This window comes from Mustela putorius, unplaced genomic scaffold, assembly GCF_011764305.1.
Source record: "Mustela putorius furo isolate JIRA1106 unplaced genomic scaffold, ASM1176430v1.1 tig00000145_pilon_pilon_pilon, whole genome shotgun sequence".
NCBI lineage: Eukaryota > Metazoa > Chordata > Mammalia > Carnivora > Mustelidae > Mustela > Mustela putorius.
Window position 1 is genome coordinate 36,822,582 of NW_025421294.1, and position 24,339 is coordinate 36,846,920.

General features: G+C 46.8%; 1 protein-coding gene across 3 annotated transcripts in view; it reads right to left on the reverse strand.

The window, feature by feature from the left end:
• BNIP1 (BCL2 interacting protein 1) overlaps positions 1 to 24,339 on the reverse strand; it is an 88,239-nt gene that overhangs the window by 54,684 nt on the left and 9,216 nt on the right. The window contains exons 6-7 of one of the 3 annotated variants that reach the window (XR_001180965.2): positions 11,279 to 11,394; positions 8,599 to 8,727 (exon numbers count right to left, since the gene is read on the reverse strand). Coding sequence is in view for 2 of the 3 variants with exons in the window: in XM_004737592.3 (XP_004737649.1) it covers positions 22,789 to 22,985 (197 nt within the window). In the remaining variant the exon portion in view is untranslated. Of the gene's footprint in view, positions 1 to 8,584; positions 8,728 to 11,278; positions 11,395 to 22,346; positions 22,986 to 24,339 lie in introns of those variants that run through there. The other 2 variants (XM_004737593.3, XM_004737592.3) reach the window with 2 other exon arrangements.

Below are 24,339 nucleotides of genomic sequence, written 5' to 3' on the forward strand. Positions count from 1 at the left end.
ATGGGGTACCAGAGAAGCGGGACATATGGAGGGACATTTTTCCTAGGAAGGAAGATGCTTTCCACTAGATTCTGAGATTATGAACCTGGACCAAAATATCTGGCTATCATTAATGGTGATCAGCTCTGGTGGGATTATGTGCGTCTGTTTCCTTCCTTCTTTTTGAATTTTTGGAATGACCATATATTTCCTTGAAAAACAAAAACACATTTTACACTGAAAAGCAAAACAAAGTCTGGCTGTCCCCGCAAGGGTCCTCAGAACAACTCTGGTAAGTGCTCAACATCTCATTTAGTGTTGTTCTTCCCTGAAGGGCCCAGCTCAGCCCCTAAGCCCAGCCAGACATCCTCCAGCCCAGCCTCTTGGAGCTGTTCACAGAAGAACGGCCCCCGTCACACTGTCCCGAACAGCCAGACACTGGCTTTGAGTCAGTGTCCGGGCCAGTACTTGACATTTAGGCTTTCTTATCCTCAAATGAGGACAAAAAAGACTGAGCACGCTGACTTGTGCGCAGTCAGTGACCTATCTGAGCACAGACACCGAGCCAGCATCCAGCCTACACAAAACAACCAAAAGCAAGGAAAGATGGTTGGCTGGACTGGAACCCGGAAGGCCAGCGAGCCCTATCCTTCGAGCCTCACTTTCACTGTTTCTCCCAGGTCCACTCACACCCGTTCAGGGGGCTATTTACTTGACAGTTTCCCTAAGTTCACCTTAGGTGGCTCACTGCTTTTACTTGCCTGATCCTGAACAATAATACCCGCGAGACCGCAGTTTTGACATGCCAGTCACACTTCCCAAAGGTACGGGAAAATACGGACTGAACTACTGAAAAGAAAATGTTTTCTGTGCACCATCTACAACTGTCCTTCAGGCCCCCGGGACCTGTGCCTCGCCCTGTGGGAACCACACCGTGGGAACTGCGCCCTCACCCACGACGAGCTCCTGGGTAGCTTCCAGATGGGCTGTTGTTGACGCTGCGGTGGTGCTTCTGGGATGAGGCTCCTGAGAGAGCATCTCCTGAACCTTCCCAAGCCCGCAACACAGGGCCAGCCAGAGTGCCTCCCAGAGAGGCACAGCCCGATGCCTGCAGGCCAGTCCTCTTCCCCGCTGGCAGCAGCCGGGGGCCCTGACCTGTCGGTCCTCTCTGTGCCCACGGTCACCACCTTGTCTCCTACCAGCCTGGGACACTGAGCCTGTCTCTCATTCTGCAGTCGGTTCTCCACACAATTCTCTCCCCACAAGGTCCTTTTTCTAAATTCTATCATGCTTTCCAGTCACTGGAGTTGAGGTTGTAAACTGCAACGTTTAGCCCACGAAGGGTTCTCACTCTCTCTTTAAATGAACACAATGTATGTGATTTTCCTGAATATTTATGTAACACCTGTAAAGATTATGCCAGGAGCTTGGAAAATAAATGCCTTGTGGTTCCTCCTCCTTGTAAGGGTGAAGCTCAAGACAGGGAGGGTCCGGACTCCCTGCAATTTGTCGCACATCATTTTGGTCCCCAGTGGCCTCATGTGCACTGGTCTCGGGCTGCTGTTTGGAGGAGCTGTGGAGCTGCGGGACTGTCCACCAAACCCGCGCTCTTATCCTGTGAAGCCTCTGTGCTTGGCTGCTCTCTCGGGGGGGCTCTGTGCTCCTCCACAACACAGACGGTGCTAGATTTAAATACCCAGATTATTAAATTTGAAAAACTGAGGTATCTGGCCAGGGGAGCTCATGGTCCCCGAGGCAGCCACTAGGAGAGGCTGCATTAGCAGCTGCCCCTTGACAGAGGCATCTGCTTTCCAATTCACTACAGTCCCCACCACTCCCTATTGTCCCTGACAATGAGGTGGCACTAGCTGTTCCTCTTAGAGTAGAATTGAGAACAGAGAAAGATTTCTTATGGCCTTGTCTTGCAAAACTGGAAAAAGTTAAAGCTAGGTGAAGAGGATCCTGTATTTCAAACAGGAAAGCAGATATTTCTTGGGGAAAAGCAGTACCAAGTGTGCTTTACTCATCGGCATGGCTGGCCTGGTGCCTCTAAGCCTTTGGATCCCCTGCTCTGGGGCTAGAAGTAAACTCCTCTGCAGGGTACAATGAAGTTGCATGACACTCTAGTTAGGATCAAAGGCGCTATAACTGCCTTTGACCCCCAAGCTAGAATGGCTTAAGCAAATGAGAAGTTTATTTCTCTTTCAGGCCAAGTTTGTTCCAATTTATGACTTGATGGGATTGGGAATCTGGGCTCTTTGCTATCTTATTCTGCCATTTGTTCTCAATATGCAGCAAGCACCTCAGGCTCTGAGACGGCTCAGCTGTCCCATCTGCATTCTAGTCAGGGGGACAAGGGAAAAGTAGAACAGGGCCCTTGTCTTCCTTTAAGGACACAATCTCGAAGTTTCACTTAGAACTTGCACTCTTGTCCCATTATCTGAAAATAGTTGCTTCACTGTACCTACCTAGCTGCAAGGAAGGCTGACAAATGTAGGTAAGTTGGTGTCTATGCTCGTGCCCACCCCAAAATTGTTACAGCACAAAGAGGAGAGAATGAGCAATTTCTGTCACTTGATCAACCCCGCTCATCTCTCCAGCCAGCCTCATTTCCCACATATCTCAGTCAGAAATTTGGTGCCTTTGCATATACCCTTCCCTGTGTCTGGAATGCACTCCCTAACCTGACTCCATTCTTCAAATCTAGGACAAGTATGCCTTCTCTACCATGCCACTGCCACCTGCCACAGCTAAGCTCGGCATCTCCCCCTCGGGCTCATTTTATAGTTTGTAGGAGCTCAGATCTGAGGCCAGGCTGTCTAGACTGTGTTCTGATCCTCACTTACACAGTCATGTGACCTGGGGCCATTCACTTAGCTTCCTTAGATCTCTGTGCTCTCATCTGTAAAATGGGACTATCGAGACCTACATCACAGTAAGACATTTAAATGAGAACATAGAAATAAAGCTGTTAGCACAGTGCCAGGCACACCGTAGGTCCTCTTAGCTTACAATTAAGGGCTCTCATATATTAGCTCTCATTATTATCATTTATTGAGAACCTAGGCTGTGTCCAGCCCTATGACAGGGACTAGAAATCCAGCAGTCAATAAGCATCCCACCGGAACTCACAGCGTGGAGAGGATGTGTGGTGGATCTGCTTATTATTCCCATGTATTTGCTCTCATCCCCCTACCTCCATGGGCAGAGCAGACGTCCCTGGCTCCTGACGCTGTACTTGGTCATGTGACTTGTGATTGGTTGGCCCATAGGATGTTAGCAAATGAACAGGCAGCAGAGGCTGGAGGGGTACTTCCCTTGCCTGGCTGGTCTTGTGTGCCTGTGTTTCTGCCTTCTCCCTGAAAAGGGCAAGCCCAGGCTGGCCTGCTGGTTGTTGAAGGAGGGGAGAGACACATGGAGTGGGCCAGCCAGCTTACATCAGCCCACCCCCACCAGACCGAGAGGGCCCAGAAGAGCCACAGAGTTAATTTAACATGTATTGTTGGGTGCCACCAAGGTTCAGTGGTTTTATTGTTGTTATGCAGCATTATTGTGATCACAGCCAACTGATACCAAAAGAAGGAATTGCAAAAAGCCAGTATAAGAGGACACGGCAAGTGTGCTGATGGCAGCACCACAGTGAGAGCCACAGTGTAAGCCCAGGCAGTCTGACTTAAGAACCCAAGCATTCAGCCTCTGTACCTGCCCTCTCCTCCTTCTTCTCTTCCTCCCTTCCCCAACCCTCTGCCCAAGGCTGGGTAAACATGTGGTGAACAAGGTAGGCCACTGGGGCTCAGGGGCCATGTCTAAGGCTGTCTCATCCCAGGGCCTTATCAACCTTCATTGGCTGTCTGCAGATTATCCTCACTCTGAATCTACGAGAAAGGTTCCTGAGCGCTATGGTCACCTGGGGTCCCTCCCCAGCTGGGCCTTGGCCAGCATAAGAGTTGTTCCCATCCCTAAATGCCACTCAGTCCAACCCAGCCCAACAGTCCCCACCCTCTTATCTCCACAGAGCACAGTCCTGGGTGGGAAGACCAGCCCCATCCTACAGCCACAGGCAAACAGGGCCTGTGGGATGGACAAGGATCTGTTGTCTCAGGGAGTATACCGGGAAGTGTGGGGTGGTCTTCCTCTGGAAAGGACCACAGGGTAGTGGCAAAAGCACTGGTTTTAGCACCCACTGGCCCATTTATTATCTTAGCTCTTGCAAGAGGGTTTGCTGAGTACATGTCTGCTCTGCTCTCCCTATCCCTGCTCACCTTGGCTGCAGACTGGAAAGGAAGAATATAATGGGCAAGATAGGTCTGGAAAGGTGTGGGTGAACAAGCCTCACTGGGTCATCTTTCATCATCACACACTTTGAAAGGAGGGAGCCAGGGGAAGGCCACTGCCTGCTTTCACGCTGTTCTACATTTCCCATCCTGGGGCATATGGGCAGCAATTTTGTTTTCAGGTTGAAACCTCCATGAATCAATTTCCAGATGCTTTCTATGCACCAGCCTATGGCTGCACCCACCTCCTTGGTCCCCTCGATTTCAGTCTCTGCCCCTGCACAGTGGTTCAAAGGGAACTTCCTGAAATCTCTTTTCCCTCCAACAAGTCCCTATTCATTTATTCGTTCATGTACGCACTCAATCAATTTATTGACACACTGTGCTGGGAATTGGGGATATAAGAGTTAACAAGGTATAAGGACCCTGCCCCTGTTGGAGCTTATAGTGAAGAAAATAATGACACATGGTAGTGAGTGCTGCCCTATGAAGAGATGTGCTGAAAGGCAATAAAAGGGGGCACCTTAACATGGGATGATAAGCTTATGGGGTAGCTAAAGCATTGGGGTACCTCCACTGGCCACCTAGTGAACCCCCCAGACTGGGTTCTCATCCTATCCTGCTGTCTCAGAAGGCTTTTGATCAGCATCCTGGGAGAAGATTCTTATCTCAGGGCTGGACTTGTGTTATCTAAACTGTTATAGGTTGAATTTTGCCCCCCACAAACATATGTGAAGTCCTGACACCCAGTACCTCAGAATGTGACCTTATTTGAAAATAGGGCCATTGTTCACATAATTAATGAAGATGTGTCATTAGGGTAATCCAGTATGACTGGTGCCCTTAGTAAAAAGGTAAATTGGACACAGAGATAGCTGTGCACCAAGGGACAACACAGAGGGAGAGGATGGCCATGTGGTGGTGTAGGCCAAGACTGGAGTGGCGTGTCTACAAGTCAAGGAATGCCAGAGATTGCTGGCAACTACCAGAAGCTAGAGGAAGCAAGGAAGGAATCTCCCTTCAAGCTGTCAGAGGGAGCACAGCCCTGACAACACCTTGATTTCAGACTTCTAGCCTCTAGAATTGTATGATAGTGATTTTGTGTTTTTAAGGCTTCTACTCATATACCAAGTACCTACTATGTGTAGATACTGTGCTAGATCATGGGGACACATGTGGAGGTGTGGAGGCCTAGAGGCCCAGAGGTGGGGGTTGTAGGTAGGCTGGTGAAGAGCCTGGGTCAGGGGTGACAGGACAAGGGCACGCCCATCATGAAGAGGCATGTGTGGGTGAGGCAGCAACCAGAGGCAAGGGAGGTGAGGACCCACTTCTCCCTGATGGACAGGGTCCGGAGGTACTGTGGGGTGACGCCTCGGGGTGGGGGCTGCTCTATCCTATCCTCATGGCTGAAGCGATTACCAGTTTGTTTCTCTAAATGGGAATTGGTGAGACTTCTGTGTCACAAAATACACTCTCATATAATAGCTGGGCCTCCCTGGGATCACGCCAGGTGACGTTGGTTGGAATTTGGGGTGTGCTCCAACTCTTCATTCACATTCACCAAGTTGACACTGGTTTAATCCAGATACCACAAAGGCTCCACCCCAGGGCCATCAGGTGGGTGCTCCCTGCTGGGTACAGTGTTTTTGCTGGCCCCACCACTCCCTCACTAGGCCCCATTCTCACATTCTTACTTCATGCCTTGCCCAAGTGAAAGTATTGAGGTTAAGACCTCTGGCTTACTCAGGTTATTGATAAAGTTCCAGTTATCTATTGCTGTGTAACAAACCACCCCAAACTGAGTGCCACAAGACAATAACAACCATGTAACTCTCCTGTGGGCCAAGAACCCAGATGAAGCACGGTGTGGATGATTTTTCTCTACTCCATGATGTCTGGGGCCCTAGCTGGGAAGACTGCAATGGCCAGGGGCTGGGGCCACCTGCAGCCTTCTTCACTCATTTGTCTGGTACCTAGGCTGGGATGACCCAAAGACTGGCCCTAGTGGGAACTGACAACCCAAGCATCTACATTGGCTTCTCCATGTGGATTGGGATGCTCACAGCATAATGGTCTCAGCATTATTGAACTTCTTACATGGCAGCTCAGTTTTCCAAGGACAAGGGCTCAGAAGAACCAGGTGGAAGCTGTACAGCCTTTCATCACTTATCCTTAGAAGTCATATAGAATCACCTCCACTGTACTCCAATCATCAAAATAGTCCCAAACCTTCAGAGTTTCAAGAAGAAGGACATGGAGCCTAAGGACATAGACACTACTCCAAAAGAGAAGTGTCAGTGGACCCATGGCTGTGTTTCAAAACCACCACAGTCAATTATGGCCACTAAGTAGAAAACCAGATTTTCCTCAGGTCTAGGTTTTAGGGTATGCCTCACTTGACCGACAACACCCAGCCCTCTGCCCTTCTTCACAGCCTGTCCCAGCCTACATTCCAACCTTCTCCTCTGGCCATCCGCCTTTCCCTGAACCAGCTGAATACTCTCACAGGAGATGCCACTTACTGTCCACCTGTGGGCTGAGGACCCATAACCATCCCCCCAAAGGGGAACACTTTTCTAACCTCCCAAAGGTGCCATTGAGGCTGGCAGCATCCCTGGATTATTCCTCCAGAGGCTCAGAGCTTCCCCAGGGGATGCTGAAACCCATCCAGAGCTCTGGATTCTTGGCCTGAGGATGTTGTCCCCTGTCCTCCGCTAAAGACTTAGCCATCTGTTTTCCTTCCCTGAACTCTGCTCTGCTGGAAGCTGCACAGACACCCCAGCTGGGGCTTCAAAGCCAGGTGGTTTGAGTGGCCCTAAGCATGGGAATCGGGGCTGGTTATGATTCTCTAGAATTCCCGCCCCAATTCATAACCATTCTCAGGGCACGGACAGCTGAGCTCTGTCTGCTTCCTTGAAAGGGCTGCCTTTCAAGCCAATGATGGGGGCACTGGATGGCCTCCTGAGTGCGTACCACACCCAGCAAGGGAAAGACAGAAGCACACAGGGGGACATACCTGGAAGGACCACTCTGTTGAAAGGATCCATGGCCCCTGCCAGGAGGGTGAGATGTGAGACAGGAGGGATGTACTTCTGCCATCAGTGACCTCTAGTCTCCAACCAAATGGATGACTGTGGGGCTGGGGGGAGGGGGACTGAGAGTCCAGGAATTAAAGCCATGTCTCATTTCAGTTGATGAGCTGCAGCCTGACCTTTTCTAGGGGGAACAGACAACTCAAATTCACAAGTACATAAGGCACATGACACTTTGCACTTGGACTTGTGCCCTTGAACAATACTTAGTCAAGCACAAGTAACCTGAACCCCAGAGTCTAGCGAGAAGCCTTCTTTTCTGATTTATATTCTTCTGTAGTAATCCCTAATGTTTAGGGTTTTCAAAAACCTTGTATTTGGAAATCATTATAGACTCCCAGGAAGTTGCAAAAAAAAGTACATAGGATTCCATGGACCCTTTACCCAGCCTCCCCCAGTGGTAACATCTTCTAGAGCAGTAGTCCAGCATCAAAGGAGACTGACGTGGATGTAGTATGGTTGATTAGACCACTGATCTTATTCTGCACCAGTTTTTACATGTTCTTGAGTGTGTGTGTGTGTGTGTGTGTGTGTGTTTGCGCACGTGCCTGCGGGTATGTTTCTGTGTTATCTTATCCCAGGATAGACTGGTATAACCACCACTGTAATTAAGACATGGACCCATTCCATCCCCACATAGGAATTCCCTCATGCTACCCCTTCACAGCCAGAGCCCCCCACATCTGTCCCCTGTCAGTCTCTAATCTGTTCTCTTTCTCCTTAGTTTTGTCATTTCGAGACTGTTCCAACAACAGGCTCAGAGGGCACACAGACCCTTGAGGCTGGCTTTCTTCACAAAGCATCATTCCCATGACTCCCACCCAGGTTGTTGCACAGATGGACAGTTTGTTGCTGAGTAGTGTTCTTCTGCAAGGATATACTAGAATTTGATTAGCCATTCACCTGTTGGAGGACATTTGAGTTGTTTCTGGCTTGGAGCTATTAAAGCCACTCTGAATACTCATCTACAGGTTTCTTTGAGGATGTAAACTTTCATTTCTCTGGGATAAGTGCCCTAGTGAACATGTAGTTTTAAGCTTCTCTGTTCTCTGGCACACATCTGCCAAGGAGTTACAATCTGCTAGGACTTCAGATTTTGTGTTTTAACGTGCCGTGCAGTCACTTTTCTAAAGGGAAATCATCTTGTTCTCACATGGGTTTTGGAAATGGGACTTCTTCCACATAGAATTTGCATATGAGAGCATATCTGTATGTCAGTATGATTCAAGAGATAATCAGGCTATTCTCCTTACCAGTTTGAAAAGTAGAGAAGAGACAGGCATTGCACCTCCATTCCACAAGCAACAACATTAAACTCCGTGGTTGACATGGTTTTGTTTCTCACTCTCCTAGTGGGCTAGCTGCAGGCTTTCAGTGGGATCCTGAGATGGGGACAGGGGAGAAAACGCTGAGTGTGCTGGGTCTAGATTAGAAAAATGATGGTAGTAACGATGACCCAAGCTTCTGGATTCCTAGTTGTCAGACTTTTTAAAGAGCTACATCAGACCCACCAAGGGTAGAAAGTAGTTTTACCAAGATGGTAATTTCGCTATGGCAGCTGCAGCGGACTAGAGGGGTTTTAGACCTGTCTCTCTGGAGCTTCGTGAAAAAAATTCATCACACTTTCATATGACGTAACTCTGATTTTAAAATAAATTACAAAGAGGAGAAAACTTACTTAAAAGGAAAATGGAGGGGCTCCTGGGTGGCTTAGTGGGTTAAGCCTCTGCCTTTGGCTCGGGTCATGATCCCAGGGTCCTGGGATTGAGCACTGAATCGGGCTCTCTGCTCAGCGGGGAGCCTGGTTCCTCTTCTCTCTCTGCCTGCCTCTCTACTTCTGATCTCTGTGTGTCAAGTAAATAAATAAAATCTTAAAAAAAAAAAAAAAAGGAAAATGGAATGAAATATTGTCAAAACTCTGACTGAGAATTTCCTACCATGAATGTAACTTTCGTGTCAGGCTTCAGGCTCATGGCCACCTACAATCGCTGTTTTAATGACGAGTGCTTCAAATTCTTCAGAGTCAGCACTGCCAAGAGGTTTTGTTTTCACAAGTAGTTAAATTAAAAAAAAAAAAAAAAACGTTTAGAAAATTTTGTCTTGCCATCTCAAAAAATTTACGATGCTCAAAACTGCATTTAAAGAACCTCTCTTTTCTTTCATTTGGCAATTATAATACAGGAACTTCTTTGGATTTCGAATCTGGTTACGTTTCTTCACATCAAGTATTTCTGTGGAAGTGGAGTGGGGCTCGTGACTAGTCAGAAGAGATCAGAGACAAAGGAGATGGGAAGGAGGCTGAGTTTCTGGTTTGGGCATTGGGGGCCAGTGACAAGGTGGGGAAGCTGCATGATGGTAATGAGCTTGCAACCCAAACAGGAAACACACTGGGGTTGGTAAAGCTTTTGATACCCAATTTCTTTATTCTTGGTCAGTGGTCAGATTGAAGTAGGCATCCTATTCTCATCTCTGTGGTCAAGTAGGGCCTGGTCTTGGGGCACCAACGTGTGGTAAGCCAAGGGTCAGGCTTAATGTCAACAAGGGCCAAATCCCAGACTTTAGGGTCAATTAACATCCCAACTCTAGGTTAAGACCAGTTCAGAGTCAACTGAACAACTGGTGGTCAAAGTAAACTACAAAGTCAGTAGGGCCTGGAGCCTTTGTCAGGAAAGGTCTGGACAAAAAATGTTATGGTTTAGGCCATACTGATGTGGAGGGCCCTTGTCTGGAAGCCTTTTTTGGGAAGGGGGTTTGCCTGCCAATTTCCCCCTTTAATTTCTCCCTCCTCCAGTACACAGGGGCTTTATGAGTAAGGGCCCTTTGAGTTGTAAGTGACAGAAGCCAAAGTAAAATAATTTAATTTTTGGAGGCCCTAAATAGGAAGACCAGAAATACAGCTGGTTTCAGGCATGGCTGGATCCTGGGGCTTAAATTATGTCAGGAAGATACTATCTCTCTATCCCTCTGTATCTCGGCTCTCACCTAGACAGACTTCAAGGTAGTAGTTTCAGGGTCCCTTCCTATGAGCTTAGCAATCCCAGAGAAAGAGAATGTTTCCTTCTGGAGAATTCCAGTAAACATCCCAGGATTGATGCTTGGTTGCCTGACTTTGGTTACATGAGCCAATCACTGAGCCAATCTGACCCTGATTGTCCAGGTCACATCTCCAACCCCTGGTATCAAGTGTTCTGTGAACTCTACTCTAACCATGTGGACTGAGAGTAGGAAAGGGTAGTTCCCCAAAGAAAAATTGGTGGAGGTGGGATATTCCCAGCTGAAGGGGAACAGATGTATGACACAAAGACACAGCAGATGCCTACCCCAGGGCATCTGCCTCTCAACCCTGAGGCTGGGGGAGAGGGACATCCTTTCCTGCCCAAGGAAAAGGAATATGGGTCCTTCTCTCAGACAATTCCTACCCCAACCAAATAACCTCATCTGTGCTTAGCTATACCTATTTCCTGTCTCTAGAGGAGGAAAGTACACCTGGTTAACCAGGGAGGCCTCTCCCTTAAACTCTGCTCTGCTTCTACCATTTTCATCACCACAAGACACTACGGAAGAAAGCAATGTCAAGTGTGTTAGAATATATAAGGAAAACATTAACCTTGTGAGTGGACTCTCAAGTCAAAAGGAACTAGATGTATTTTGGTCAGAGGATTGATAAAATTCTGGGTCACTAATATTATCTGCTCAAGAGTACCCCTGCTATTTGCTTTCTGGTTTTTGGTTCAGAAAATGGTTAAATAATTTGGTTTCAGTTGCTGCCACATTCTTTGTAGGCCCTGGGATTACACGACCACATTTGTTCCTGAGAATAGCTGATGGCAATGCCTATGCTTACTGGGGAGAAGTGTTTGAAGTCAGCGTGACACTAGTAACATGAGCAGCACGACTGAAAGATGGATATAAATATTATCCCTAAAAGCTCACCTTCCTACGTAAATCCATTTTCCAGAAGGAAGATGTTTGCGATCTCTTTTCTGAGCTGGGGTGAGTCAACGCCCCAGATGGGAGGAAGCTGAAGGCTCCAGGAAATGCTTTTCTACCTGGGAAAGACAAATGTTAAGGTTGCAAACCTTAGAATGGCTTGCCCAATTGGTTCACCATGCCCTGCTTCCATCTCGCTCAGCATGTGAAATCCAGAGGTCAAAAACCTAACATTCCCCACACCTGCAAACAACCTACATGCTCCAAAATGGATGAGGTGCAGGATAGGGGGGCGGTCATCAGGTTCATTCACTTCCCCAGTAAATATTATTGAGGGGCTATTATGTACTAGGGGTTATCTTGGGTAGTAGGTTTTCAGGTAATTTTTTTCTTCTTTGATTTTGTTTTCCAAGTTTTCTCACAAGACCCTATATCACTTTTACCATGAAATGAATCACTTTACCTCAAACCATGAATGTCCCTTCAATAAGGACAATGTCTACCACAGAAGCTGATGTTCTGAGGTCAGACTGGCAGCATTCTCCAGCTCTCTACTGCTGTGTAACAAATGACCCTGGACACAGTGGGGCAAAATGACACTTGGCCATTGCTATCTTGTCTCATGGTTCTGGGGATCCTTGGGTTCGGCCGACGTTTCTTCCTTGGGGCCTCTTGTGCTCATGCAATTGCAATCAGGTGGTAGCTGGTACCAGAGTCATTTTGAAGTCCTCCTCATTCACATGGGTGTTCGATGCTGGCTGTCAGCAGAGACCTCAGCTGGGCTCTAACACCAGTAAATGGCCTCCCTGTTTGGCCAGGGCATCTTCCCAGCATGGTGGCTGGTTCTAAGGGTGAGTGTCCCAAGAGAGCCAGATGGACACTATATTGTTTTATGATCTTGTCTCAGATGTCACACAGCATCACTTCCACTGCAGTTTGCTATTATAAGATCATCATGAAAGTCAGCCCATATTCAAGGGGAGAGGATTTAGACTACACTTTTTGATGGGAAGAATGTCAAGAAATTTGCAAACATCTTTTAAAATGATTGCACAGCGTTTTCCTGAACCAAGGTTCCCAGAACCTCCACAAAGCTCCAACACTACTGGCCATCCTACCCACCATCCCATGAGTTCCTATCTTGTCCTCTTCTTGGCACCCCTAACCCTACCTTGAACCCTCATGAAAGAGAAACCAAAGACAGTAGATGTCCCCACACATATATACACTCTCTCAAAATGTTCTTACAGTGGAACATGAACTCCCTTCCCAAGATGAACCCTCTCCCCTCACCTCCTTCATGACCTTGCCTACCTTCCTCTCCATTTACCCACACATTCTTGAAATGTGCTAAGTTTCTTCATCTTAAGTAAGCCCATCCCTCAGAGCCCAGGATAGAGAGACCTCAGGAAGTTAATGCATGCAGCACTTTGATGGCTTAGTCAATTAAGCATCTGACTCTTGATTGCAGCTCAGGTCATGATCTCAGGGTTGTGAGACTGAGATTGAACCCCAGGTCAGGCTCCACACTGGCATGGAGCCTACTTCAGATTCTCTCTCCCTCTGCCCCCACGCCCTCCTCAAACAAATTAATAAATTAAGTTATTGCAATAAGCCAGCCCAAGTCTAATTGGGGCAGTAGGAAAAGGGAGAGAGTCAAAGAAAAGTTCACTTTGGAAAAGAATGGCCACAACCTTGGAGGTGTGATATGAGGATAAAAAAGGGAGTTCTGAACGTGACTTTGAGAGTTTTGGTGTCTCATTCCATGAATCATTCCCTAGTATCTTTCTTACTAAATGTGGAAAAGTTTTGTCTTCTTAAATCTCAGAACAGCAAGTGGTCACGTGTTCTGCTGCGAAGAGGCTGAGAGGATGAAGCCTTCCAAAGAGGAGAGATCGGAGGCAGCAGGGGCACTTGCTAGGGCCACAAGTGCTTCGACACACGACTTGTTCAGGACTCAGGTCCACAGCTGCCAGGCTACGACAGCTCTCCTTCAGGTCTGGAGCCACTCCCGTGCATTGCCAGGAAATCCACCCTTCTCCTTTAGGACAATTTTTTGGGGGTTAAATATACATAAAACAAAATTTATCAATTCAGCCCTTTTGGATTATACAGTTCAGTGGCATATAAGCACATTCACACTATTGTATGATCACGAGGATCCATCTCCAGACTTTTCCTAAACTGAAATCACCCTAAATGGAAACACTGTCCCCATTAAACATTAAACTGCAACTCCCCATTGTCCCTTCTCATTCTCCCCTCCCCCAACAGCAGCACCCTTCTACTTTGTCTCTATGGATTTGACTACAAAGACATCTTGTGGGGCACCAAGGTGGCTCAGTGGGTTAAAGCTTCTGCTTTCGGCTCAGGTCATGATCTTAGGGTCCTGGGACTGAGCCCCGAGTTGGGGGGGGGGTCTCTGCTCAGCGGGGAGCCTGCTTCCCCCTTTCTCTCTGCCTGCTTCTCTGCCTACCTGTGATCTCTCTCTGTGTGTCAAATAAATAAATAAAATCTTAAAAAAAATACATCTTGTGTGAGATCATACAGTGTTTGTCTTCTTGCCTCTAGCTTATTTCACTTAGTATAATGTCATCAAAATATGTCATTGGCAGAATTTCATTCCTCTTTAAGGCTTAGTAATATTCCATTGTATGTAGAGCCACATTTTGTTTATCCATTCATTTATTGATGGGACACTTGGGTTACTTCCACATTTAGGCTACTGTGAATAATGCTGCTATGAACATGGGTATGCAAGTCCACTATCCTGGTCGGATAAACAAACTGTGATTTGTCCATATAACAGAATAGTACTCCACTACACAAAGGAACTATCGACACATTTAACAACACAAATGAAATAATACTCAAATAATTATACTAAGGTAAAAGGTCGATAATTAGCTAATTATACCGAGTGAAAAAAGCCACATCCCCCAAATAATACATATATGATCCATTTATATAAGGTGATGAAAAATACAATGGAGTCTACAGTGAGAGAAAGCAGATCAGTAGGCCTCTGGAGAAAGTATGGGAGCGGTGGCGGCAAACTCACTTCCGCAGCACATATGCTAAAGATTACAAAGGGTCACCAGAACATTCTGGAGGTAACGGATATGCTCATTCCCTTGATTGCGGTGGTACACATGACAAACATCATCAAACTGTACAGTTTAATTATGTGCAGTTTATTATAAATTATACTTGACCAACTATTTTTTAAAGCAAAATCCCCCCCCCAAAAACAGGATATATAACATGATCCCATATATATATCGAAGGTGGAAAAGAAGAAAGAAAAAAAAATACAGCATCGACTCCCAAATATTTCCAGCAATTCTCTCTAGACAGGATTATAAAATCTTTGGATATGAATTCATATCTCCTTTGGAAGGAGGAGTTTGCTTAAATATGTTTTCTAATTTAAATGTTTTCTAATTCCCCTGCAATGAACATGTATTGCTTTCCCAATAAAGCAATCTACCGGTTAAAGGATGCTCCTTCCTACAAAGGAAATAAGCCCCAACCCGCACACAACCTGCGGCGTGAGCACGACTGTACCCGCAAAAAGCAGCCCAACTGCGCTTATTTCCTTGCAGGAACCACCCCCTCCCACGTCCCACTCTGTGGTTGGTCCAGGCAGGGCTGATGCCACGCCCACACCCACGCTGCCATGTGACCAGGGCTTCACCAATCAGGACATCCTGGCCCCCTGGCCCCAGGGACTCGGGCAGGGAGCCACTGACGGATTTTCAGTAACTTTTAAGAAAAAGGCTCTTTCTCAGGGACTCCAAGCAGAGTGGATATACGGCTGAAGCTGCCCGTGGAGGAAGGGAGAAACCTGCTACCTGGTCAGAGTCTACCTCAGAAGAAAGCCAAGTGGAGAGAGGGGCCAACGGAGACCAGTTTGTAACATCCTTGGTAGAGCATCTGCATCCAGGTGTGTCTAAAGCCACTTACCATTAAGTGAGCCAGGGAATTCTTTCTTTTGCTTATGCGACTGTCCCGTTCCTGAAGCTCCTGTGCTGACCGGGCTCAGCAGGCGCCCTCACACAGGGGTCTGCTAACCCTGCACCCTCAAGTCCTCCATCTCCACCTACCCCTTTAGATCATTATGGTTGCTGGGCGGCGTTGGCACGAATGGGCCTCTGCCCCCAGAACTTTGTGGGCCTCTCTTATCCCTCCTGTCGGAAGTCTAGCGACTCTTGAGCCTAGCTGGCTGGGTTTGAATTCTAGTTCCACCAGCTGTGTGACCTTGGGTATGTTTCTGGACTCGGGTCTCGGTTCTGGGTCTTGGTTGCCTCAGCTGTAATAACACTACCCAGTGGTAGAATTCCTGAGTTAAGTGAAATAATGCAGTGCCTGGCACATAGTAAGCACTCAGTAAATTTATTAACATCATCACCTACTGAACACCTCACCAAGCACTGCTTTTGGACCTCATTAGAAGTGCTTATTATTAATTTTATTTTGACTGCCATTTGCTGCTTCTAAGTAGTCTAAAGGAGGTGTCACACCTGGATGCAGATGTTCTCCAAGGCCCCTGTGGCTCCCTTTAGGACACTTACCACCCTCTGGGGTAACTATCTAACTCCAGGTCTGTCTCCAACAGGCTGTGGGCTCCGCAAAGCAGGTGGAATCTTATTCTTCTGTCCTTAGAGCCCAGCACAGAGTGTAGCGGAAGCACACAAGCGGTACGATTCTGGAATGGATTGGGGGTGGAGTGGGTTGAGGTCATTTCAACAAGGCAGCCAGGAGCTTGCAGAGTCTTAACAGCGCACCTCCCCTCAGTCCTTGAATCCACTGGTCAGCAAACCTGTTCAGGTAGTGGCAGAGAATGCAATGGCAGAGCCATCTTTTGCAAACTAAGAACTCCTTTCTTAGATACTGTGACATTTCTGTCAGGAGTCCCCTGTTGTTCCTACCAGTCAAGCTGCCAGATTAAAATTGATTGACCATTTCTTCATTTTCCAGTCCATATTCATTTGCTACTTTATAGATTCATTTCACCCAGGGGCATTCTTTGCCAGTGAACAAGATTGCAGGGGGCGGGGGAGGGGAGAGAGAAGAGCAAAGATTTAATAATAATAAACAGAACATTTTACATTGAGCTAATTCTTCCCATTGTTTTTTTTTTTTTCCTAATGTTTTGAGAAAGATGGCCAATTTGCCACCACCTGCTTTGTCCCGTTCAGCTCTCTGCCATCTGAGAAATTCTGCTCCATCCTTGGGCCTGATTCCCTGCTAACCCCAGCATCCTCTTCACCTCACCACCACTTCCCCCAAAATAAAGCTCCAAAGAGAAAGGGGAATGAGGTCATTCCACGTTTATCTGGGAATGAATGCAATGGCCATCGGGGTGACTGTGTGAGCTCCACTGTGGGTTCTTGGGTGACTTTTGTCCTTTAATCCCTCAGCACCCCTAAGAGGTCAATGCTCTTGGGTATCCCTGTGTTCCAAATGAGGAAACAACAGAGGGATGATCCCTGCCCAGGGGCATATGGCCAGGAAGACTACAATTAGAACCCAGTCCCCTCTGTAACCAAAGGGCAGAAATGGGATCTTGTATACAGTAAGGCCATTGAGAATCCAAGTTGACCAATACCAGAGGCCCTGGGGCTCTGCTGTTGGGGACTGGGGTTGGGGGAGCGGTTGGGAGGGTAGATAAGAGCCACCCCTCTCCTCACCCCAGCCTGCAGCCCTTCATTCCTGACAACTGCTGAGACTCCAAGCTGGTATCTCTTAGATTAGCCCCCAGCTATTTTTATTCTGCCCTTGTTTAGGGAAGAAACACAGCTTGGGCAAACCCAAGGCAGGGCCCCAGGGGAGACCACCATTAGTCAAGGAAGAAAAGGAAGCTTCCTTTACATTTACTATCTTTTTTTTTTTTCTTTAGAAAAATATCCAAATTGGGTCACCCTGCCAAACTGCTGCCAGCGGAGCCTTCTGCCCTCCTGAATTCACTAACTGCATTGTATCTGTCTTCCTTCGGAACAATATTAAATTGTTGAATGAAGTCTCATCCTCTTGGGCAGGTGGCAAGAGGTATGAAGCAGATGGCTTGGTGAAGGGAAAAGGAAGCCATGGGAGGGAAAATGGGAGGTGTGTCAGGGAAGACAGGGAAGCCAGAGAAGAGCCAGGCCAGTGCCTGTGAGGGAGAGGTCCCTCCTGAAGTGGAGGATTCTGAGACAGAGACATCTGAGTGGAGATGAGAGAGAACTGGAGCTCACCTGAGAGTCAGTCGTGGAGACAGAACTTTGAAATTATTGACAGCGATTCTCTAGATGATTGTTAAACTGTGGGGGGGAGAAGGATGACCTTGCCTGTGAGGGAATACATAGAAGAAGAGGGAAGCAGCTCTAATAAGCCAGCACTTAAAGGATGAAGAGAAGGTGAAGAAAGAAGAGTAAGGAGGAGTTGCCAGAGAACAAGAGGAAAACCGAGAGGGTGGTATCGCAGAAGCAGGAGGTTTCTGGGAGGAACGAATGCCCACCATGGTCCACAAATGCTAAGGATGAGGTAGGTGGGGGCAGACATCCTTCAGAGGAACAGCCTGGAGGTAACTGATGACCCCAAGGAGGCTTGTTTCTGGGAGAGTGACTATAGCAGAAATCAGACTGAGGTGGGCGGGGAAGTGGAAGGTGAGGAAACAGACTGTGTCGTAGAAGTTGAGCAGTAAAGAGGAGAAGACAGAGCAGTGGCTCTGGGGGGAAGGCATCATCGTCCCTGTCCCATCGCAGAGGACTACTCTCTCCCTCCACAGGTCCCCTGTGGCAGCCAGTGCACAGAAACCGCTGTCATTCTGTGTTGTCCTTAAAGGCAAGAGGGAGGGGTGCTATAGTTAGGTGCAGTCCTCAGGTTATTAACACACAGCGGGAACTCCACAAGCAGTAGATGCTTTTGATGATGACAGTGACAATGACAAGGATGGGTGAAGACAACTATGAAAAACAGATTCTTGCAGAACAGAAAGTCTCCTGTTTTGGGGATTAAAAGAACAGACTCCCTAAGAAGTCTAAGTGGTAAGAGTGGCTCCTCTGTCTCTGGGCATTCCTCCTTGTTCTCATGTGCTATTTCCTCTTTTTTGGGTCATTATTTCTTTTTTATCTACACTCATATCTCTGGGCATTCTCTTCCAACCTCATGGCTTTAAATCTCATCCATGTGTCTTCTTCCACATTTATGCCAGGAGCCCTGACTGCTCTCCCAAACCCCAGACTCCCATAACTACGTGTGTACCTGGCATCTTGACTAGGGGATCTAACAGACATCTCGAGCCCAACACGTCCAAAACCCAACTCCAGATCTCTCCTTCCTTTACTTACTTAGGCCAAGAATTTCATAGTTTTAGAGTGCTCAGCTGGCTCACTTGGTAGAGCATGAGACTCTTGTCTCAGGATTTAAGTTCAAGCCCCAGATTGGGCATACAGATTAAAGGGACATTTAAAAAAAAATGAATGTCATAATTTTAGCTCTCATTCCTTCAAGAATGATACCATTTCTTCAATAAATGTTATCCCATTGGTTCTGTCTTCAAAATATATACAGAATATGACTACTTTTCACCACTTCTGCTGCTTCAGCCACATACAAGCCACCATCAATCTGTCACCTGGACATGTGCAATGGTCCTTCCAATTGGCCACCCTGCTCTGCACTTGTCTCATTCACTTTGTTCTCTACACATAGGTCATATCAAGTCACTCCTCTGCCCCAAGTGGCTCCCTATGTCCCTCAAAGTACAAGCTCAATCATTCCAATGACCTACAAGGCTTTTCATGATTCCCCACTCTGGCTGATGTCCTGTGTCACTTCTCTACCACTCCTCACACTCTGCTCTAGCCACATGAGCTTCCTTGCTGTTCCCCCATCAGTCATGCTCCAGTATGTGCATGGAAACATTTCTGATGTATGGGTTTTTTTCCCACACCAATAAGCAATTCTAGCTGGAGTTCTAGTCCTATAATTCAACTCAATTTGGACACTACCTACCTGGTCATCAGATCCCACAGGCTAAAGGCTCAGTGCCACAAAACTGTGGCCCACCCCCACCCCCACTTCAGCTGCCCATCTCAAGTCTAGGTTGTCACGGAGGCTTCTGACCAATAGGCCACAGATAAGAGGTTCCCATGAGCACCTCCTCCTTAGTTTGATTAATTCGCTGGAGATGTTCAAAGAAATGAAGGAAACATTTTACTGACTAGATTACCAGTTTATTACAAGAGGTTGTAACTGAGGAGCAGCCAGATGGAAGAGATACCAGGGCAAGGCATGAAGAAAGGATGCAGAACTTCCATGCCCTCCCCAAGTGTGCCATCCTCCCTCAATCTCCACATCCTCACCAACCTGGAAGATCTCTGAACCCAGTCCTTTCGGGTTTTGTGGAGGCTTCATTACATTACAGGCATGACTGATTAAATCACTGGCCATCGGTGACTGGACTCCATCTCTAGCCCCTCTGCCCTCCTCTGAGGCCTCAGAGCCTCCTCTGAGGCTATTGATAACTAGCCCCATCCTTAGTGCTTTCCAAAAGTTGCCTCATGAAGACAACAGAAGAAACCTTTATCACTCTCATTGTAGTAAAGTCCAAGGGATTTAGCAGCTCTGTGCCAGGACTGGGGACACCAAATATGTATTTCTGATGGTAAATCAGTGTCACAGATGCTCCCACTGTAAGCCTCTGCACTAGCTCCAGCTGGCCCCTGTGTGGACCGCTCCTCCCTGAGCAGTCCACATGGGTAAGGCATCTCCCTCCTCAATAAGCCTTTGCTCAGATCTTACCTCAATGAGGCCGCCCTCTTTGACCATCCGCTTTAATACTGCATACCTATCCCCACACCTACATTCTAGGTCTCCATTAGCCGGATTCACTTTTCCCTAAAACATTTGTTTTCTAACAGAATGAATGACTTAGTATTGTAATTGTTTATCAGCTGCCTGTCCTCCCCCACATACTGTACGTTCCATGACGACAGGGAATCTTTGTTTTGTTCACTGAGTGCACTAGCACAGTACCTGATACAAAGTAGGTGCTCAGTAAATACTTGAATGAACAACCTCTTGACAGCTGCTCTGTCCTTTTAACTCCTCGACTGTCATCTAAGCAAAATGTGGAATATAAGTTTGCCTGTTAACAGTGAAAATTAAAATCATTTATGAAACATCTCTCAAAAGCTATATAGGTAAACTTTGTACATTTGTATTTTTTTTTCAAAGTCTGGTATCTGGAAAAAAAATCCATAAGAATATTCCACGTAGGGGCACCTGGGTGGCTCAGTGGGTTAAAACCTCTGCCTTCGGCTTAGGTCATGATCCCTGGGTCCTGGGATCAAGCCCCACATAGGGCTCTCTGCTCAGTGGAGAGCCTGCTTCTTCCTCTCTCTCTCTGCCTCTCTGCCTACTTGTGATGCCTGTCAAGTAAATAAATAAATCTTTTTTAAAAAGTAAAAAAAAAAATATTCCATGTATACTGATAGGGAGTCCTAAACACAGCAAGACCGTAGAGCAAATGTGAACACTGCCCTCTCACGGTTGAACATGGCAATGGCTGCTTTTCTGCCAGCCCACTTGGGGATGATTTTGAATCCCCGTGGCTGGGTGATAGGGGTTGCAAGACATAACGCTACTGATGACATTTCAAATTCAACCTATTTGGGGAAGGAAGGAAGTTAAAGAAGAATAAAGTCAAAGGGAGATTTTTTTTTTAAGGAGTACAGAGCCCACACATTCCCATATTGTAAGGAGGATGTTGACAATTAGTGGGAAGCAGTAAAGAAAAATGTTAAGACAAGAAAATCCTAAATTGATAACATCCATCTGCTGCACTTACAGCTGGAATCTGAGTGGGAATTTCCCATCTGTGCTTTATTCTCAGCTTTAATTTGACTATAAATAAGACACATGCGTGCACATTTTGCACTGTCTTCTGAGGCCAAAAATTGTTTAAGAATGATATATATAGAGAAGTGTGTATCTGTACCATGTACACACACACACACACACACACACACACACACACTCTTAACCTAGAATGTGTTCATTAGTCAGTCTGAGGTGTGTAGCCAATCTCTTACACACTTAGTCCTGTGACAATCTGGCACTTCATAACTGAAGCCGGAACTGTTCACACCCTCCCTCTGCTCAAGCAGATCTAAACAGAACTTCCGACACCCAGGCCAGCTTTCACTGAAGCCCATTTGCGGCAGGAAACCTCAGGGCCCAGAGTCCTGGAGGAGGCCCCATTTGGGAAGCCCACTGTCCAGTCAGACAGAAGCTGCATTTGTTACTTTACATTCTTATCTGATTCTCATATTGACTCTACAAATGTCTACATGGACTATCACTCCCACTTTACATGTGGGGAAACTGAGGCTTAGTGACAAAAGGTAACTTGCCTATGGTCACATAGTCCCTTACAGTAGAGGCAAGACTCAAAACCAAGGTTCAAAGTCCATGTTCTTTCCACTTTCCCCTCTGCCTCTATGTTACACCTCCCAGGGCCTCTGGGGCTATAAATAGTGGGGAGGCTGGATTTCATATGTGAGGCCAGTCAGGCCTATAGCATAAGGAGACACTAACATCTCCCAGCCTGAGCCCTAGTATCCCCCAGGCCTCAGCAGAACTCAGGTCCAGACAGGCCTCAGCTTATCACTAGCCTTGCTCTCATGGTTATATTTAGCTCTGGACCTCAGAAAGACATGGGCCAGCCCCCAAGACATGGCACACCCCCAGGCCAGGCCCACCACGGTACATAGAAAGAGAAGGATGTCTGCCTGAGCCTTTTTAGATGTGGTGTCAGCCACGTCCAGTGGGGACTTTTTGTAACCCACTTTTTTAGAGCATACGAGATCTTGTTCTTCTTGCTCCCTGAGGGAGGAACCGCAGCTGCTTTAACAAGTATTTGTAATAGTCAGCAGTGTCTGTAATACATTGCATGTGGCTGTTGCTTAATAATCCTTTGTTGAATGAACAAATAAATGATCTAAGTTTATGTCCTAGAAATCTAGACATCAAAAACAGGACACAGATTCCCAGAAGGATACCTTATAAATCCACATGCATTTCATTCTATTAAATATAGTCAAGTTTATTCAAGGAATGGACATGAGTTTTCCTCATCCTTCTTCTCCCCAATTCTCTCTTCCTTCTGCCAGATCTGGCATTAAGGCTATAGCAGGAGAAGTAGAGTGAGGAGGATCCAATCCTGAAGGCTGGCCTCTGCATGCCCCATGTGACAGCCACACACACCGGGTGATGGCTCCTGGAGTCCCTGTGTCCTGCAGGTGTCCTGGTAACAGGCCTCCTCTTGCTCTACTCACCTTCTACAGGCCAGCCAGCTGCCTGCAGAAAGCCCGGGGGGCCGGGTCTGCAAACCACCTGCTGAGCACCTTGAGCAAGCCGCAGAGGTGTACAAGGTGTGCACTGGTTTGGCAGCCTGGGCTGAGCTCAGGAGCATGGACAGATCCTGACACTGGAGCTAAACGGGCAAAAGCTGGTAATTTCAGATCTTACAAAAATGGAAAGAGCCGCTTTTTTACAATATAAAGGACCGTAGCAAGGAAAAGGGCCAGGGCAAGGAAAATGAGAAGCTTGTCCGTCAGCTCTCGGCGATTATATTTTGTGATAAGCTTCCGTCCCAACTGGATGGTCCCTGACATGGACTTAAACTCTTCATTTGCATCCAGGATAGTCCGGGAAGAATTGGCTGAAACAAAAGAGGGAGGGAGCCCGACTCAGAGACTGTAGAGCACCAAATCCAAAGACTTTGCCCTGCTGGCTGGGTTACCAGCAAATAACATTGCACTCTGTAGCACTTTCCCCTCAGCCACAAGCAAAGATGTGAGCTGAAACAATCCAGAGGAGCAATGAACAAGCATATTATAAGGAAAGCACCTCTCTAGGTCCCATCCAGCTCAGAGTGACATGATTTGTTTATATACAATGTCACAGGGCCAAAACTAGGTATTTTTCAATGTGAACATCACTAGGGAAAAAAGAAGAGAGTTCCTTTCCTGACTATTGATCTCAGTTTTCCAAAGCAGGCAGGCGCTGGTGAGAAGAGTCACCTGCCCCAAGATGAACCTGGGTGACTGTGGCCAGGCACTCTGAAGTCCTTTTGGGGTCAGAAGCTAGAAGTTACCAAGACTTTCCACCTGAGGTGCACCCTGCCAGGACCCCTGAGAGTCAGATCTGCTCTTGGTAGAATCCAAAAGAGTTGGGCTGGTGCCTGCCCCCAGCCCCACACATATTATTTCTTCAGTCCTGGGACACTGTTGTAGCTTTAAAGATGTCACACCTACGTCACACCTAGGCTCAGGCCACTGTATGAAACGTAAGGAGATGTGCATGTGCCTTAAGGCTCACTGTGCCTAGGAAGACAAATGTACTTCTGAGTATGGGTATTTGAGCCGGACACTTGGGTAAGAAGGTCTGCCTCGTAAGATTCTCCCCAAAAACCCAACATCATCAGAACATCCACAGAATAAAATATGTTGTTAAGTGGAAGAGTGAGGTGTGAAAGAGCATATGTGAAAACTGCCATTTGTTGAGAGGGGGATAAACAATATTTAATTTGCTTATGCTATACATGCTTGGAGGAGCTCAGAAGGATATAAAAGAATCTTTTAACAGTGGTTGCCCTTGGGGAGTAGACTTGATGGCCAGGGGTCAGAAGAGAGAGCTATGTCCAGGGCTGTGCAGTCCAATAATGCAGCCCCTAGACACAGGTGGCACTTGAACATGTATTATGTGGCTAAACCAAGCTGAGATGTCCCTAGATGCAAAGTACACACATGATTTCAAAGACTTAGTATGAGAAAAAGATAAAATATCTCAGTAGATTTTGATATTAATTACATACTGAAATGGTAATATCTTATACGTAATGGGTTAAATAAATTCACAGGTTTCTTTTACCTTTTTTAAGGTGCCTACTGGAAAATTTAAAGTTAAATACATGGCTCACATTCTATTTATGTTGGACAATACAGGCCTAGAGGCTTTTTTCTTAATCACGTAATGCCTATTACCTTTCATAAAATTAAAAGTCAATAAGTAAG